A 19,196-nucleotide genomic window follows, 5' to 3' on the forward strand; every position below is an offset into this window, starting at 1 on the left:
GTCATTCCCCAGTTAAATTGGGATTTCTGCTTGAGGTACCAATCGTTTCAGCGGTGATGATGGACTCGTTCCAGGAGAGGTGACAGAGATGTTGCTGCTAATGATGTGTTGAGCACAGCTCATTTATATCCACAGAGCAAAAGAAAACCAATGGATTATATATTTTTATTGTTCCTTACAACTGAATGTTCTGACTAAACACATTTCCAAATCGCTGCGTGATCAGGTAGCTGGTTGGTATGTAAGGATGTTCGCTGCATCTAGTGTAAGCATTGTGGCTGCAAATAAAACTTCAATGGTTTGTACTGAAAGCAACGTGTCTGCATCCTGAGGGTCAACTATGCAGAGGGCTCGATGATGTGCCCTCCCTCTCCACCACCAAAACTGGACCTCAACTTGAGGCAGATACATCTTAAGAAAGGTACCTGTGAGCAAATTTCTCCTTGTGATAAAGGTCATCAATTGAACTTACAGATGTACTTTCGGTCTTCAGGAACATTGTTTCCCCTTGCCTATGTCACACAACTTTGTCTTGAGTCCAGAGGTACAGTAGACCTTAGAACAATTCAGCAGCTGGAGCAGTACTATGTCCATGTTTGTGGTTTCACCACCTGTGCGTTTGGTTTAATTCCACGTGTGTAGCGTCCCATAGCACGTTATGTATCCACTGGCTCTCTGTCTCCCATCAGCTGTGTGTGGGCTGTGTTCCTTCCTTTGGCCAGTTCCTCTGTGTTAGCAGCAGCTTCGACCTTCTGTTGATTGACATTGACATTGTCTCCTTTTGATTTTGCTGATCTTTCAAACAGCTGGGTGTTGTACCCTTCCCGATTCCGAGCTATTTCTATGGCAAAGAATTGGATCCGGGTAGCTGGAGAAAGAGGGAAACATGGGAACTAAATCTCTGCAACAAAGCAGCTGCTTGTTTGGGTAGTTAGCTCCATCCCCCTCTCCTCTCCCCCCCTCCCCCCCCCCTCTCCCCCCCTCCCCCCCTCCTCTCACCCCCCTCCTCTCCCCCCACCCCACCTCCTCTCCCCCCTCCTCTCCCTCTCCCTTCCCCCTCTCCCTCCTTTTCTTTCCCCTTTTCCAATCCTACCAAATATAGTGTTCTCCTCCAGATAGTCCTTTGAGCAGTCCAACCGTAGAAGTGTTCCATAGTTGAAGTCTTCGACCATAGTTTCAAACTGCATACAGAATGGGCGCCATTTCTGGGGGAAAAAATGCAGACCCCTTCATGTGGCTGCTTCAACCTGAGAGCAGGTTCCATGTCCACATAACCGGTGCGGTGGATGGGAGGGCAGGGGTAGCCAAGTCTACCACTCCTGATCTGAAAGCTCCACTCATTTCCACCACAGCCACAGTTGTCTGCCATGAAATGCCAAGCTCAGGATGCAGCTTTGATCTGTGCTGAAAAAACAAGAGCCACAGTGGCCCAGCCACAGATTGTGCCAGGATTCTCTCATCACCTCAACACTTACTGTGCTGAGGTTTTGCTCCATCTGTGTGAGAGTTCCCTATGTGAGGAAGTGAGGGGAAATTCATACACAACTTACCAGTTTGGCAGACTCTGACTTCAGCTCCTCTGGATCCAGGACATCAACCTTCATGTCACTGAACCTTCTCCTGAACTCCATGTAGATCAGATCATCTTCTTTAGTCAGTCTGAGATACCGTGGGTCAACTGAAGAAATGAGCTTTGGAAAGAGCAGATGTTGCTATGAATTCCATCCGATACACTGGTGAAAAAAAAGGCACATGCTTCACATCTGGGCTGAAGGATGTGCCACCATTCAGATACATTCCTGAAGTTGCCGCCACTCCCTACTAATGCATTACTTGGAATACCAACCACTACATTAAGGGACTATTCACTTTGAGAGCAGAAAATCAGACTGTTTCTATGAACAGAGGCAGCAGAAAACTGAGGGATGAAGGTGTCCTTGTCAAGGAACCTCAAATTATGCAAGTAATTAAGGTGGCAAATGGACAGGTGGCGTTTGCTGCATAGAAGCAGACAAGTCTTGGTACACTTTGTACAAGGCACTGGTGAAACTAGACCTGGAATACTGACTCCAGTTTCCTTTTGTGCGCAAAGGATTGTACCTACTTTGGAGGTTCACTGAGATCCAGGTGAGCAGCAATTTGCTGACACTTCCACACTAATGTATCTCGTGCCCACAGTGCGGTCTGTTTTACACTGGAGAAACCAATCCCATCCATACAATTTATTACACATTAACTGTAAAGGTCTGATGTACAGAGAAGGGCACATTTCTGATGATTTCAAGCTGGATTGATCTGGATTTCTCTTTGATAATAATAAAGTCCCAACAAATGCAGGGAATGGTTTCTGTTGTATAGCCATTCTAGAGTGACATGTGAAGCCTTACAGTTCCTTCATGGGCAAATTCCTCATCAAAGCCTCATCTCGTGTCAAAGTAAAGCTCAGTAAATCCCGTGCTGTTCAGAAGCTACTCCAGTTGAACAGTGAACAATTGCTTCCGTTTACTGTCTTCAACATCAAGCCATTTCATAGCAATAACAAAAAAAGTCCCAGGCCAATTTGGAAATACTATAGCAGTTAACCCAAAGCTGTAGGTTAAAGAAGTTTTAGAGAGATATTTAGGGAGGGAAGGAATTCCAGAACATGGGTTGGGTGCAGGAATTCTGGGAGGAGGGGTGAGTAGATGGTTCAAGGAGTAATGAGACATAAAAGGGGTTGAACACAGAGCAGCAACAGGTGTGAAAAGAGGCACTTGGTAACATGAAGTTTATGACAGACCAGAAGAGGAGCAAAATAGCTTGGATGTGACAAAAATACAGATTCTTAATGTAACTATCTCAACAATTGAAGGACCAGCAAACTTTACTTAAAAATCTTCACAGTACCATACTTACATTGAAATAAATCTCAGCGTGTTGATAGGCTTTCATAGCCCACATCATTTCAACGTTGGCCTACAAAATGGGACGATAAATTCAACAAGTGAATTTAGTTTCATTGAACATCAACAAACAAAACACTAATTGCTAGTACATTAAAACTGCAGCTGTGAAAAATGAAGGCTAAATTCTGATGACTATGTTGCAATTTTCAGATCTTTTGGCAACTGCTGTTTCCCAGCACACAAACCTTATGTTCAAACTCTGGAAACGGGGCACATTTCCACAGGAAGCTATTATAAATAATGTAGATAACACTGCCTTTAATCAGTAGATCTCACAGTGTGTACCATTTCATTAAAGACAAGCTTCTTAATCATATATCCAAGAAACTAAAACACAAGTAACGTTAGCTGGAGAATAAGACCAGTTGAACAGGGAACTGAAGTCACAAATTGAAACGGTAGATCAGATGGGATTATTGGCAGAGGGATGAAGGTATTTTCCCCATCAGCACTACCAGTCATTATTGTAACCTCCATTACGTGAGGCTGAGAGAGGGCAGACGTTCCTCACCAGTGATGCAAGGCCCTAGATATTTGTTACCCTTGGAAACTTAGAGTCGAACAGCACAGAAACAGTGCCTCTGTCCGAGTTTGTGCAAACCATCAGAACCCACTTACACCAATCATGTTTTATTGCTGCCACATTCCCATCAACTCCCCCGGATTCTACCCCTCACCCACACACTGGGGGCAATTTACCACGGCCAATTAACCCACTGACCTGAACAACTTTGGGATGTGGGAGGAAACCGGAGCACCCGGGGGAAACCCATACGGTCACAGGGAGGACGTGCAAACTCCACACAGGCAGCGCCAGAAGTCAGGATTGAACCTGGGTCTTTGGAGCTGTGAGACAGCAGCACTACCCACTGCGCCCCTGTGCTGCCCATCTCCAACAGTGTAGCGCTAAGAGGAAGATAGGTACAGGGATAAAAAGCACACTCTGCCACTCAGTAAGATCACAGCTGATCTGATCTCTGACCAATCCTCACAACCTTTGATTCCCTGAAGTCCAAATATGGATACGTCAGCCTTGAACATTGAGAAGACTCAGCATTCCCCACCACTGGGGCTCAGCATTCAAAGATTCACAACCGTCTGAGAGGAGAAACTCCTCATCAGTGGCTGAGGTACACCCCCAGGCTGAGGAGACATCTGCAGAGTACCGACCCTGTCACATTCCTTCCTCCTCATTCAAGGTTCATCAGTGAAGGCCCATTCTGCTCGATCCTACAGGACAACCCCCTGAACCTCACAATCAATCTAGTGAACCTTCTCAGTACTTGCTCACACCAAATAAAAACATTAAAATTCTAAATTTGTAGCAAGATTTCCTTACTTTTGTAACCTGTACCTCTCGAATTTAAGGGCAACATTCTAGTTACCAAGCACAAAACAAACTGCTGGAGGAACTCAGCGGGTTGAGCAGCATCTGTGGGGGGGAAAGCGATTGTCAGCATTCGGGCGATAGAGTGGATGATGTGGAGGGTGGGCCACGAGTGGGGGAGAACAGTGTGAAGGGCCAACAACTACTCACATTTCCCATAAAAAAAGCAGAGAGAATGAGGACAGGAAACTCAGACCAGGAGCTAACGAAAACAAGAATGCAGGATTTGGGCCCTTCACTCCTGCTGCTCTGGTCAGCAAGCTCAGTGTATCTCGTGTTGCTTTCCTGAACTAACTCCACAATCTCAATTCCTTTAACATCCAAAAATATATCAGCATCTGTCTTGAATACAAAATAAAAACTGAAAATGCTCAAAATGTTTGGCAGGTCAGGTCACACCTATGGAGAGAGAAACAGTCAACATTTTAAGTCAGAAGACCCTTCATCAGAACTGAACTGAAATGCTAACCATTTCTCTATCCTGAATATACAGAGCAACCAAGTCCTGAATGGCTGACAGTGCGAGATCAGGCTCAGAGTTATACAGCACAGAAACAAGCTCTTCGGCCCAACTCATACAGGCTGACCAAGTTGTCTACCTGAGCTACTCTTACTTGCCTGCAATTGGTCCACATCCCTCTAAACTTTTTCCATCCATGCACCTGTCCAAATGTTGTCATTGTACCCACCTCTACCACTTCCATTGGCATGTTGTTCCATATACCCACCACCCTGTGTGCATAAACTTGCCCCTCAGGTCTCCTTTTAAATATTTCCCCTCTTACCTTAAACGCATGCCTTCTAGTTTTAGACTCCCCAATCCTAGGAATAAAACTGTGACCATCCACCATATCGATGCCCCTCTTGATTTTATAAACCCCTATAAGGTCACCCCTCAATGTCCTAAGCTCCAGGAAAAACAGTTCCAACCTATCCGGCTCTCCTCATAACTCAAGCCCTCCAATCCCAGTAACACCCTTATGAATCTTTGCTGCACCCTCTCCAGCTTAATCACATCCTTCCTCGAGTACGGCGATCAGAATGGCACACAATATTCTAAGTGCAGTCTCACCAATACCTTGTACAGCTATAACATGATGCCCCGACTCTTTAACTCAGTGCCCCGTCCGATGAAGGCAAGCATGCCAAACACCTTCTTCATCACCCTGTCTACTTGTGTCGTCACTTTCAGAGAACAATGTACTTGTACCCCTAGGTCTCTCTGTTCTACAACACTACCTAGGGCCCTGTAATTTTCTGTGCAAGTCCTGCCCTGATTTAACTTGCCAAAATATATCACTTTGCAACTGTCTGAGTTAAATTCCATCTGTCATTCCTTGGCCCACTTTCTCATTTGAACCTCAAACAACCTTCTTCACTATCCACCACACCACCAATTTTGGTGTCATCCACAAACTTACTAACCAAGGCACATACACTCTCATCCAAATTGTTAATATTGGCAACAAACAGAGGCCATAGGATCCAATCTGAAGAACAATCCTCCACCTCCGACTCCTACCACCAAGCCAATCCTGTATCCAACTGGCTCACTCATCCTGGATCCGATGTGGCCTAACTTTCCGAACCAGCCTACCATGTGGGATCTTGTCAAAGGTCTTGCTAATGTCCATGTAGACAACATCCACTGTTCTGCCCTCATCAATCCTCATGATCTCATCTTCAAAACACTCAATTAAATTTGTGAGACATGAAATCCCATGCACAGAGCCTTGCTGAGTATCCTTAATCAGTCCTTGCTTTCCAAATGCCGATAGATCCTGTCTCTCAGAATCCCATCCAGTAACTTTCCCACCACTGATGTTAGGCTCACCGACCTGTAGTTCCCCGGCTTTTCCTTGCAGCCCTTCTTAAATGAAGGCACAACATCAGCCCCCCTCCAGTCTTCACCCACGGCTAATGAAGATACAAAAATTTCTGCCAGGCCCCAGCAAGTTCTTCCCTGGCTTCCCACAACGTCCTAGGATACACTTGGTCAGACTGCAGAAATTGACCCACCTCTATGTGCCTAAAGACCACCAACATTTCTTTTGTAATATCAATACATTTCAGAACATAAGGGTTGTTATCACGGGTGATTTCAACTTCCCCAATGTTGACTGGCACCTCCTTACTGTAAAGGGGATAGATGGGACAGAGTTTGTTTGGTGTGTACAGGAAGGATTCCTGACACAGTATGTGGACAGGTCAACTAGAGGAGAGGCCATACTGGACCTGGTACTAGGCAATGAGCCTGATCAGGTTTCAGATCTCCCGGTGGGAGAACAGATGGTGACCATAACTCCTTGACGTTTACCATAGCCTTGGAGAGGGATAAGAGCAGACAATATGGGAAAGTATTTAACTGGGGGAGGGGGAATTATGATGCTATTAGGCAGGAACTTGGGAGTGTAAATTGGGAACAGATGTTCTTTGGGAAGTGCACAGTGGAAATGTGGAGGTTGTTTAAGGAATACTTGCATGGGGTTCTGGATAGGTTTGTCCCATTGAGACAGGCTAAGGATGATAGAGTGAAGGAACCGTGGTTGACACGAGATGTAGAATATCTTGTCAAGAGGAAGAAAGAAGCTTACCTGAGGTTTAGGAAGCATGGATCAGACAGGGCTCTGGAGAGTTACAAGGTAGCCAGGAGGGAGCTTAAGAATGGACTTAGGAGAGCTAGAAGGGGGCATGAGAAGTCCTTGGATCCCTTGGCAGAGGCCAAGGGATCCAAGGAAGCTTGGCTGTGTGGATTAGGAATTGGCTTGCATGTAGAAAGCAGAGGGTTGTGGTGAAAGGAGTGCCCTCGGATTGGAAGGCAGTGACTAGTGGTGTCCCGCAGGGATCGGTTCTGGGACCTCTACTTTTTGTGATATTTATAGATGACTTAGATGAGGGGGTGGAGGGCTGGGTTAGTAAGTTTGCGGACGACACTAAGATCGGCGGTGTTGTGGATAGTGTGGAGGGCTGTCGGAGCTTACAGAGGGATATTGATAGGATGCAGAGCTGGGCTGACAAGTGGCAGATGGAGTTCAATCCGGAGAAGTGTGAGGTGGTACACTTTGGAAGGACAAACTCCAGGGCAGAGTACTGGGTAAACGGCAAGGTACTTGGCAGTGTGGAGGAGCAGAGGGATCTGGGGGTTCATATTCACAGTTCATTGAAAGTTGCCTCACAGGTGGAAAGAGCAGTTAAGAAGGCCAATGGGATGTTGGCTTTCATAAGTCACGGGATTGAGTTTAAGAGCCGCGAGGTTATGATGCAGCTTTACAAAACTCTAGTTAGGCCACACTTAGAGTACTGTGTTCAGTTCTGGTCGCCTCATTATAGGAAGGATGTGGAGGCGTTGGAGAGGGTGCAGAGAAGATTTACCAGGATGCTGCCTGGCTTGGAGAGTATTGAACATGAGGAGAGGCTTAAGGTGCTAGGGCTTTATTCACTGGAAAGGAGGAGGATGAGAGGAGACATGATAGAGGTATACAAAATATTGAGAGGAATAGATAGAGTAGACAGTCAGCGCCTCCTTCCCAGGGCACCAATGCTCAAGACGAGAGGTCATGGCTTTAAGGTTATGGGTGGGAGGTTCAGGGGAGATGTCAGAGGGAGGTTTTTCACCCAAAGAGTGGTTGGTGCATGGAATGCACTGCCTGGGGTGGTGGTGGAGGCAGATACATTGAACAGGTTCAAGAGCTTGTTGGATAGGCATATGGAGGAACCTGAGATAGAGGGATATGCGGGAGGAAGGGGTTAGGTAGTGTGAGGGTGGTCTGATGGACGGCACGACACGGTGGGCCGAAGGGCCTGTTTTGTGCTGTATGGTTCTATGGTTTTGGCGAGCAGGATCAAGGAAAACACCAAGGCGTTCTACTTACTCGTATGTGAAGAATAGGAGGATGACTAGAGTGAGGGTCGGACCGATCAGGGATAAAAGAGGAAACGTGCCTGGAGTCGGAAGAGGTAGGGGAGGCCCTTAATGAATACTTTGCTTCAGTGTTCACCAGAGAGAGAGACCTTGACATTTGTGAGGATGGTGTACAACAGGCTGATACGCTAGGGATGTCGACGTGAGGAAAGAGGACGTGCTGGAACTTTTGAAAAACATTAGGATAGATAAGTCACCGGGGCCGGATGGGATATTACGGGAAGCGAGGGAAGAGATTGCTGCACCTTTGGCGATGATCTTTGCATCCTCACTGGTCACAGGAGTAGTGTCAGATGATTGGAGGGTGGCAAATGTTGTTCCTTTGTTTAAGAAAGGGAGTAGGGATAACCCTGGGAATTACAGGCCAGTGAGTCTTACTTCAGTGGTGGGCAAATTACTGGAGAAGATTCTTAGAGACAGGATTTATGGGCATTTAGAGAAGCATAGGCTGATTAGGGACAGTCAGCATGGCTTTGTGAGGGGCAGGTCGTGCCTCACGAGCCTGACTGAATTCTTTGAAGGTAGAGCAGTGGATGTGGTGTACATAGATTTTAGTAAGGCGTTTGATAAGGTCCATCATAGAAGGCTTATTCAGAAAGTCAGGAGGCATGGGGTCCAGGGAAACTTGGCTGTGTGGATTCAAAATTGGCTCGCCCATAGAAGACAGAGGGTGGTGGTAGATGGAGCGTATTCTGCCTGGAGGTCGGTGACCAGTGGTGTTCTACAGGGATCTGTTCTGGGACCCCTGCTCTGTGATTTTTATCAATGACTTGGATGAGGATGTGGAAGGGTGGGTTAGTAAGTTTGCTGATGATACAAAGGTTGGTGGTGTTGTGGATAGTGTAGAAGGTTGCTGTAGATTACAACAGGACATTGATAGAATGCAGATCTGGGCTGAGAAGTGGCAGATGGAGTTCAACCTTGATAAATGTGAAGTGATATACTTCAGGAGATCGAATTCGAAGGCAGAATACAAGGTTAATGGCAGGACTTTTAGCAGTGTGGAGGAACAGAGGGATCTTGGGGTCCAAGTCTATAGACCCCTCAAGGTTGCCGCACAGGTCGATAGGGTTGCTAAGAAGACGTATGGAGTGTTGGCCTCCATTAATCAGGATATTGAATTCAAGAGCCGCAGGGTGATATTGCAGCTCTATAGAACTCCGGTTAGACCACACTTGGAGTATTGCATTCAGTTCTGGTCGCCTTACTATAGGAAGGACGTGGAAGCTTTAGAGAGGGTGCAGAGGATATTTACCAGCATGTTGCCTGGATTGGAGAGCATGTCTTATGAGGATAGGTTGAGTGAGCTAGGGCTTTTCTCTTTGGAGCAAAGGAGGATGAGAGGTGGCTTGATAGAGATGTACAAGATGATAAGAGGCATAGATCGAGTGGATAGTCAGAGACTTTTTCCCAGGGTGACAATGGCTAACACAAGGGGACATAATTTTAAGGTGATTGGAGGAAGGTATAAAGGGGATGTCAGGGGTACGTTTTTTTTTTACACAGAGAGTGGTGGGTGTGTGGAACACACTGCCAGCAGAGGTGGTGGGGGCAGATATATTAGGGACATTTAAGAGACTCTTAGATAGACACATGAATGATTCTTAGATAGACACATGAATGATAGAGAAATGGTGGGGGGGGGGGGGGTGGCGATGTGGGAGGGAAGGGTTAGATAGATCTTAGAGCAGGATAAAATGTCGGCACAACATTGTGGGCAGATGGGCCTGTACTGTGCTGTAGTGTAGTGTTCTCTGTTCTACGTTCATCACTGTTCTCATCCCTAAATTCCCCAAGTTCCACAACCTCCTCCACAATAACTACAGACAAGAAGTATTCATTTAAGACCTTGCCCACCTCTCGTGGCTCCACACACAGATGACCACACTGATCTTGAAGGGGACCTGTTCTCTTCCTGGTTACCCTTTTGCCCTTAATGTACTTATAGACTCCCTTAGGATTCTCCTTCACCTTATCGCCAAGAGTATTTCATGTCTTTGCCCTCCTGATTTCCTTCCTAAGTGTACCCCTACATGCCTTATACTCAAGGGATTCACTTGATCCCAGCGCCTACACCTGACCCACGCCTCCTTTTTCCTGACCAGAGCCTCAATAACTCTGATCAGCAAGGGTTCCCTACTCCTGCCAGCCGTGCCCTTCACTCTAAAAGGAACATGCAGTCCCTGAGCTCTCCCTATCTCACTTTTAAAAGCCTCCCACTTTCCAGACACCCCTTTACCTGCAAACAGCCTCCCAATCAACCTTTGCAAGTCCCTGTCTAATACCATCAAAATTAGCCTTGCCCCAGTTTAGGACTGGTCCACAAGTTGAAGTCCTCACTCTTTCCATAATTATTTTAAAACTAATAGAATTATGGTCCATGTTCCCAAAGTGCTCCCTCTGACACTTCAGTCACTTGCCCTGCCTTATTCCCCAAAAAGAGGTCAAGTGTTGCCCCCTCCCTAGTGGGGCCATCTACACATTTCTTGAGAAAACTTTCCTGGACATACTTAAATTCTGCCCCATCTAATCCCAGTCAATATTGGGGAAGTTAAAAAAAAAATCACCTGCTATTACACCCCGATTACTCCTGCACCAATCTGTGATCTCCCCAATTATTCGCTCCTCTTATTGGGGCACCGATAGTACGATCCTATCAAACTGATCACCTGCTTCTTATTCCCAAGTTCCATCCATATTGCCTCACTGGACAATCCCCCCCAGGGATATCCTCTCTAAATACCACCGTGAAGTTCTCCCCAATCAAAAACCCAACTCCTCCTCCTCTCTTACCCCCACCTCCATCACACCTGGAGCATCTGTATCTCAGAACATTGAGCTGCCAGTCCTGCCCCTCCCTCAACCATGTTTCTGAAATAACCATGGATTGGTGCAGTCTTGGACTAATCCATGGCCCAAGTTCATTTGCTTTACCCCATATAAATGCAGTTTAACCTATCAGACCTTCCTCACTCCATCCCGCCTACTGGACTTACTGGCTTTAAATTCTATATTCGCTTCAACTTTCTCATCTGCCATACCACTACTTTGGGACCCAAAGCAGATGAAAAAGTTTAAACCCTCCCAAGTAGCTGTAGCAAATCTCCCCACCACAATACTGGTCCTCCTCCAGTTCCGTTGCACATCAGGTGCTTATCTCTTCTTCCCCTCTCCCATCGGGCAGAAGATACAAAAGCCTGAAAGTATGTACTACTGGGCAAGGACAGCTTCTATCCTGCTGTTATAAGACCGTTGAATGGTCCCCTAATACAATAAAATGTACTCTTGACCTCATAATCTACCTCGTTATGACCTTGCACCTTATTGTCTGCCTGCACTGCACTTTCTCTGTAGCTGTGACACTTTATTCTGCGTTCTGTTATTGCTTTTCCCTTATACTACCTCAATGCACTGTTGTAATGAGATGATCTGTATGGATAGCGTGCAAAACAAGGTTTTTTTTTACTGTATCTCGGTACATGTGACAACAACAAACCAACTTACAGGTGACCTCTGCTCCAGGAGAGATCCCAATGGTCCAAGAACCCAAATACCCTCCCCCTGCAGCAGCTCTCAGCCATGCATTCATCTGCCCGTCCTTCTATTCCAACCCTCACTAGCTTGTGGTTCCTGGAGTAATCCAGAGATTACAACCCTTAGGGTCCTGCTTTTTAACCTTCTGCCAAACTCCCTATATTCACTCTGAGGGCCTCATCCCTTTTTCTACCTATATCATTGGTACCAATGTGTACAACAACCTCTCGCAACTCACCCTCCCTCGTGAGCATGCCCTACAGCCAGTCGGAGACATCCTTGACCCTAGCACCCAAGACCTGTGGGGGTCAGAGACTCGTACAGTATGGAAACAGGCCCTTTGGCCCAACTCATCCAGACTGATAAATTGCCCACCTGAGCCAGTCCCATTTGCCTGCCTGTAGCCCATATCCCTCTGAACCTTTCCTACTCATGTTCCTGTCTAAATGTCATTTTAACAGTGTTATTGTACCCACCATTACCACTTCCTCTGGCAGCTTGTCCCACTACCCTTCGTGTGGAAAAACTTGCCCCTCAGGTCCCCTTTAAATTTTTCCCCTCTCACCTTAAACCTATGCCTCTGGTTTTAGACTCCCCTATCCTGGGAAAAAGACACATTATCTATGGCCCTCATGATTTTATATATCTCCAGCCTATCCCGTATTTCCTCACAGCTCGAGCCCTCCAGTCCCGGTAGCATCTTGTGAATCTTTTCTACACCCTTTCCAGCTCAATGACATCCATTCCATAGCTGGGCGACCTGAACTGCACACAACACTCCAAGTGGGGTGTCACCAACGTCTTGTATAGTTGTAACATTATGTCCCAACACCTGTACTTGATGCCCTGACCGATGAAGGCAAGCACACCAAACACCTTCTTCACTGCCCTACCTTTGTCGCCACTTTCAGGAAACCATGTACTTGTAACAGTAGCGACACACTATCCTGGAGTCTCAGTTGCAGCCACAGAATCTCCTGTCTGTCCACCATTGAGGACATCTTCAAGAGGTGGTTCCTCAAGAAGGCAGCATCCATCATTAAGGACCCTCACCACCCGGGACATGCCCTCTTCTCATTACTACCATTGGGGAGGTGGTACAGGAGCCTGAAGACCCACACTCAACAATTCAGGAGCAGTTTCTTCCCCTCCGCCATCAGATTTCTGAATGGTCCATGAACATACCTTGTTATTCCTTTTTTTGTTGCTATACTTTGCCGTAAAACAACAAATTTCACGTTGTATGTCAATGATAACAAATCTGCTTCTATCGAGTCTCCCATCACTGCAGCTCTCTCCATCTCCACCCTCCCTTTGTGTGCATCAGAGCCAGTCTTGGTACCACAGGCCCAGCTGCTGCTCTCCTCCGAAAGGCCATCCCCCCAGCAGAATCCAAAACAATATACGTGTTACCAAGGGGAATGGTCACAGGGGAACACTGCGCCTCTACCCCTCCTGGTGGTCACCAAACTGCCTGCTGCCTGCACCTTAGGTGTGACCACCTCACTAAACCTCCTGTCTCTGATGCTCTCAACATCACAGATGCTCCTGAGGGAGTCCAACTGCAGCTCCAGCTGCTCAATGCAGTCAGTCAGGGGCTACAGCTGGACACACTCCCCACAGATGTAGTCACCGTGACACTGGAAGTCTCCCTGATTTCCCACATCCTGCAGAAGGAGCAGGACTACCATCTCTGAACCACCAGGACTACAGAGGAAAGCAAAAGGTTTTACCTTAATGTACCACTGCTCAGCTTCCACACTGAAGCCTCTCCAAACAAAGCATCAGCACTTACAACTCAAACACAGCACTTCCCAGAGACTGTGATCCTGATTCAGTCACCCATGTTTCATACTTTCTCTCCCTCACACTTTTCCACATTATACCACAGCTGCTGTGTCCTAGCTCATTCACTGTAACATTCACACAGATGTAAGCCTGTCTGTAATATCCTTCTCACAACCCACACTGCCCCCTAGTCTTGGATCATCAGCATACTTGGATATATTACACTTGATTTCCTCACCCACATTGTCGATCCAGATTGTGAACATCTGGGGCCCCCCATCAGTCACAGACTCCCGACCTGTTTATTAACTATATCCTCGATCCACGTCGTACATCAGCCCCGATCCCAGGTTTGTTTCCTAACTCCTGTGGCACCTCATCAAAAACTTCCTGAAACCTCAAATGACCAGTCTGTCGATGGCAAATGTTTCCTTTCACAAACCCACATCGACCGGACCTGACCCCATTATTATTTTCTAAATCCTGCTACCACTTGCTCAGCATGGGTTACTGCACTTTCTCCACTCTCGGCCTGCGGCTGACTGATTTAGCAGTCTCCACCTCCTCCCTCCCTCCTCACTTACATACTGGGGTTACACTTGTGAACTTCCAATCTGTGTGAACCATTCAGGTATGTATGGAAGTGAGGGAAATCAGACAACCTGTGCAGCCATCATTGCCACAGCACCGTAGGATGCAGGGACTAACTCTGGGAGATATCACAACCCTCAACGATAAGATCCAATACTCACATCATTCCCATAGGCATCTGCTGGCAGAGAGAGTGCCTGTGCTGCTGACATCAATTCAGCACCGCCCTGGACAGGAGACAGAGAAACAGGCAGCAGTCAGACTGTGTCAGCAAGTGTAAGCTGCAACCCAACAACAGAAACAACTCCCAAAAATTCTGCACGTTAAGATGATTATTTGTCATCTTTATCCAAGATTACAGAGTAGAAACAGCTCCAGGAACGCAAACACATACGTTAATTAATACAAGAGAGAGACAGTGGACGGTGTTACAACACAGACTGGTCAAATCAGTGCCATAACTCTGAATCATTACTGTACTGTCACACTACACAACTTACACCCAGTGAAATAGTTTCCAACTGCAATCACCGTTATAAAGCAGTAAACTCAGCATATATTTGTGAAGAGCAAGATCCCACAAATAGAAAATGTGATGACAATTGGATACTGTAATTTCACAAGATGACAGTCATGAGTTAAACACTAGACAGGAGACTTCCACTGTTAGACTTGAGGTTGTCTTGTGGATCATTAATTGTCACTGAAAGCAGCAGACAGCACCTGGGTCAAACACTTCATCTGAAAGATTCCTTAGTCAAAGTCTTCCTTGTACAAGCTCGATAAGTTATGAATACGTTATCGCAGATTACAGACAAGCACCAATAAATGCTTCTGGGACCTCCGCTTTTCGTGATTTTTTATTAATGATTTGGACGAGGGGGTAGAAGGGTGGGTTGGCAAGTTTGCAGATGACACAAAGGTTGGTGGTTTTGTGGATAGTGTGGAGGACTGTCGAAGATTGCAGAGGGATATTGATAGGATGCAGAGCTGGGCTGAGAACTGGCAGATGGAGTTCAATCTGGAGAAGTGTGAGGTGGTACACTTTGGAAGGGCAAACTCCAAGGCAGAGTACAAAGTCAATTGCTGGATTCTGGGCAGTGTGGAGGAGCAGTGGGATCTGGGGGTTCATATCCACAGATCCCTGAAAGTTGCCTCACAGGTGGATAGGGTAGTTAAGAAAGCTTATGGGATATTAGCTTTCATAAGTCGTGGGATCGAGTTTAAGAGCCGCGAAGTAATGATGCAGCTCTACAAAACTCTGGTTAGACCACACTTGGAGTACTGTGTCCAGTTCTGGTCACCTCATTATAGGAAGGATGTGAAGGCGTTGGAGAGGGTGCAGAGGAGATTTACCAGGATGCTGCCTGGATTGGAGAGTATGCATTATGAGGAGAGACTAAGGGAGCTAGGGCTTTACTCATTGGAGAGAAGGAGGAAGAGAGGAGACATGATAGAGGTGTACAAAATATTAAGAGGAATAGGTAGAGTAGACAGCCAGCACCTCTTTCCCAGGGCACCAATGCTCATTACAAGAGGGCATGGCTTTAAAGTAATGGGTGGGAAGTTCAAGGGAGATATCAGAGGAAGGTTTTTAACCCAGAGAGTGATTGGAGCCTGGAATGCACTGCCTGGGGTGATGGTGGAGGCAGGTACATTGGTCAAGAAATTGCTAGATAAGTATACGGAGGAATTTAAAATGGAGGGATGTGTGGGAGGAAGGGGTTAGATAGTCTTAGGAGAGGTTTTAAAGGTCGGCACAACATTGTGGGCTGAAGGGCCTGTATTGTGCTGTACTGTTCTATGATTCTATGCAAAGGTGATTAAAAAAACTGCCAACGCTGCAAATCTGTGAAAAAAAACAGAAAATGCTGGAAACGCTCAGCAGGTCGGGTAGCATCTGTGGAGAGAGAAACAGTGAACATTTCAGGTCAGACACCCTTCATCAGAACTTGGAAAGAGAAACAAGTTAGTTGTGTAGATAGCAGAGGAAGGGGAGAAGGGGATAATACAGGGACCATCAGTATCACAGAAACAGGCCCTTCAGTCCACCCAGTCCATGCTGACCGTGATGCCTGCCTACACTAATCCCATTTGCCCACATTAGGCCCGTATCCCACTACACCTTTCCTATCCAATGCCTTTTAAACACTGTAATTGTATCTGCCTCCACCACCGCCTCTGGCAGCTCACGCCAGATATTCACTACCGTCTGTGTGAAAAACTTACCCTTCAGATCTGTTTTAAATTTCTCCCCCTCACCTCATAGCTCTGCCCCCTCAGCCTCATACATTCGAGTGAGAACAAACCCAGCCTGTCCAATCTCCATGTAACTACGGCCCTCCATTGCAGACAACATCCTGGCGAATCTCTTCTGCACTCTCTCTGTTGCTACCACATCCTTCCTGTAGTGTGGTGACCAGAGCTGTCCACAATGCTCCACGTTTAACCAATGTTTGGCACAGCTGCAACATAACGTCCCAACTCAATGCCTTGGCATGTATGCAAACATGCCAAATGACTTTCGTTACCCTGTCCACCTGTGTCGCCACTTTCAGGGAGCTATGAACTGGCACCCGAGGTCTCTCTGTACTTCAATGCTCCCAACGCCCCTGCCATTTACTAACAGAATTTGACTTCCTAAAGTGTATTACCTCACACTTGTCCCAATTGAACTCCATCTGCCATTTCCCTGCCCACACTTCCAGCTGATCTATGTCCTGCTGTATCCTTAGATGACCTTCACTATTTACAATTCCAACAATTTTTGTGTTTTCTGTGAATTTACTAATCATTCCCCCTACATTCTCATCCAAGTCATTTATATATATTACAAACAACAAAGGTCCCAGTACCAATCCCTGTGGTACACCATATGCTACAGATTTACAGTCAGAAGAACACGGACCCACCACCACCCTCTGCCTCCTATCACCCAGTCAATGCTGGATCCGATTACCATCACAACTTGGATCCATTGTGCCTTAACATTCTGGTCAAAAGCCTTACTAAAGTCCCTATAGATAACATCTACCAACCTGCCTTCATCAATCTCCTTGGTTACCTCTTCAAAAAACTCAAAACAGTTTGTAGAACATGATGACCCTGCATAAAAAACAGGAGATTTCATCATGAACAAAAGCAGGAACACCATCCTCACAACAGCCTTCACGAGTCAGATACTGACCTAATCCATACTGCTGCACAGGCAGACTGCAATCTTGAAACTGCGTCGCTGACACCAGGAGCGATGAATGAACTTCAACCCAAACATCTGCTCTGTCATCATCCACCTCCACAACACAACTCCCTCAGCTCCTGTGTTGCTGAAGCCCTCACCATCCTGTACTTATCCCACGATGTGACTATTCCAAGCTTCCTGTCAGCCTCCCACCTTCAATGAACAGAAGCACCATTGGAAGTTCGTGCCTTCACCCTGACTGGCATTGCTCCATCGTCGATCACCTGCCCTGTACTCACTGTCCCCATTCAGCAAAATACCAACCAGGGTATTTTAATGCAACTGACAGGGGCTTGATCCCAAGCTCAACCATTCCAACAAGGCAGCACCCCCCCTGTACCGCCCCCCAAGTTACTACCATCTGAAGGGCACATGAAAGATGTCTTCAGGAAGGTAGGTCTCTCCTTGGGCACTGCCATACCCTGAAACCTTGAAGACAACTGGTCCTCAGCAGTGCCCCCACCCCACTCTCCTCCTCATTCCCCCAAAGCAACCCCTCCCTGGAACAGCCCCATATCCTCCTCCCCACATCCTCCTCCCTCCCTCCCCCTCCAACCCTCCCTCCCTCCCCCTCCAACCCTCCCTCCACCACCCTCCCCACCCCTTCCTCCCCCCTCCCTCTCCCTCCCCCTCCCCCACCACTCCCTCCCTCTCCCCCCACCACTCCCTCCCTCTCCCTCCCTCTCCCTCCACCACTCCCTCCCTCTCCCTCCACCACTCCCTCCCTCTCCCTCCACCACTCCCTCCCTCTCCCTCCACCACTCCCTCCCTCTCCCTCTCCCTCTCCCCTCCCTCCACCACTCCCCCCCTCCTGTACCGGGGGCACCGCCTGGGTTCCACAGGCGAGGCGAGGAGGGGAGTCCCCAGGGGAGGTGGTTCCCCCCTCCCCGTGTCCCCTCCCCCGGTCCCGGCCTGGGCGCTCCCTCACCCCCGGGCCCGGGCGCTCCCTCACCAGCGCTCCGATCCCACTGCCGGCCATGCTGCGCCGCACTTCCTGTCCCGGGGTCAGGGGTCAGACACACTAATTTTATTTTTCACAAATCGAATTAATTTCGGTTTCGGGTCCCCGGGGGGGGGGGGGAGGGGGGAGGGGGGAGGGGGGAGGGGGGAGGGGTGAGGGGGGGTGGGGGGTGGGGGGTGGGGGTCGGGGTGAGGGGGGTCCCGGGGGGGTGGGGAACGGCCGGGGCGGGGCGGGGTCAGGGGTCAACCGTTGCCTCTCCCGACACTTTGTTCCATTCCCGCTGCCGCTGGTGGGTCGCGGCCGCTCCGTATCGCGGGGCCCGCATCCCGAGCCCGGTCCCGCATCGCGAACCCGCGCCCGTATCCCGGGCCCGGAGCCGCGGTCGGCGGCGGTTCCCGTGGTGCTCCGCCGGTGCCCGGATGTCCCTGTGCCGAGGGTGAAAGAAAGGAGGAGGCACTGAGGCAGGGACTGAGGGAGGGAGGCAGGCAGTGAGGGAGGCACTGAGGCAGGGACTGAGGGAGGGAGGAGGCAGTGAGGGAGGCACTGAGGCAGGGACTGAGGGAGGGAGGCAGGCAGTGAGGGAGGCACTGAGGCAGGGAGGGAGGGAGGGAGGCAGGGACTGAGGCAGTGAGGGAGGGAGGCAGGCAGTGAGGGAGGCACTGAGGCAGTGAGGGAGGGAGGGAAATCTCAGGCAGTGAGGGAGGGAGGCAGTGAGGGAGGGACTGAGGGAGGGAGGCACATCCCCTCAGTGAGGGAAGGAGGGAGGGAGGTACAGGTGTAGAGAGGGAGACACAGACCTGGAGGAGGAGGGAGGGAGAGACACAGGT

At 48.3% G+C, this 19,196-nt stretch overlaps 1 protein-coding gene across 1 annotated transcript; it reads right to left on the reverse strand.

Moving 5' to 3' along the window:
• Positions 1–151: 151 nt before the first annotated feature.
• pbdc1 (polysaccharide biosynthesis domain containing 1) lies at positions 152–18,871 on the reverse strand. The gene is made up of 6 exons (XM_052040872.1): positions 18,617–18,871; positions 14,329–14,394; positions 2,896–2,955; positions 1,551–1,691; positions 1,094–1,205; positions 152–868 (listed from the first exon to the last, which is right to left on the reverse strand). The coding sequence occupies exons 1-6, from the start codon at positions 18,692–18,694 to the stop codon at positions 657–659; spliced, it is 669 nt and encodes a 222-aa protein (XP_051896832.1). The 5' UTR covers positions 18,695–18,871; the 3' UTR covers positions 152–656.
• Positions 18,872–19,196: the final 325 nt, after the last annotated feature.

Source organism: Pristis pectinata, chromosome 29, assembly GCF_009764475.1.
Source record: "Pristis pectinata isolate sPriPec2 chromosome 29, sPriPec2.1.pri, whole genome shotgun sequence".
Lineage (NCBI taxonomy): Eukaryota > Metazoa > Chordata > Chondrichthyes > Rhinopristiformes > Pristidae > Pristis > Pristis pectinata.

Bases quoted from the DNA above. Each gene is read 5' to 3' on its own strand.
- pbdc1 (XM_052040872.1), bottom strand. From the start codon at position 18,694: ATGCGGGCCCCGCGATACGGAGCGGCCGCGACCCACCAGCGGCAGCGG. The intron at 1,692-2,895 runs GTAAGTATGGTA...CTCTTTCCAAAG, and splicing joins ACGCTGAGATTTATTTCAAT to CTCATTTCTTCAGTTGACCC. The intron at 1,206-1,550 runs GTAAGTTGTGTA...TTTTTCCCCCAG, and splicing joins AGTCAGAGTCTGCCAAACTG to AAATGGCGCCCATTCTGTAT.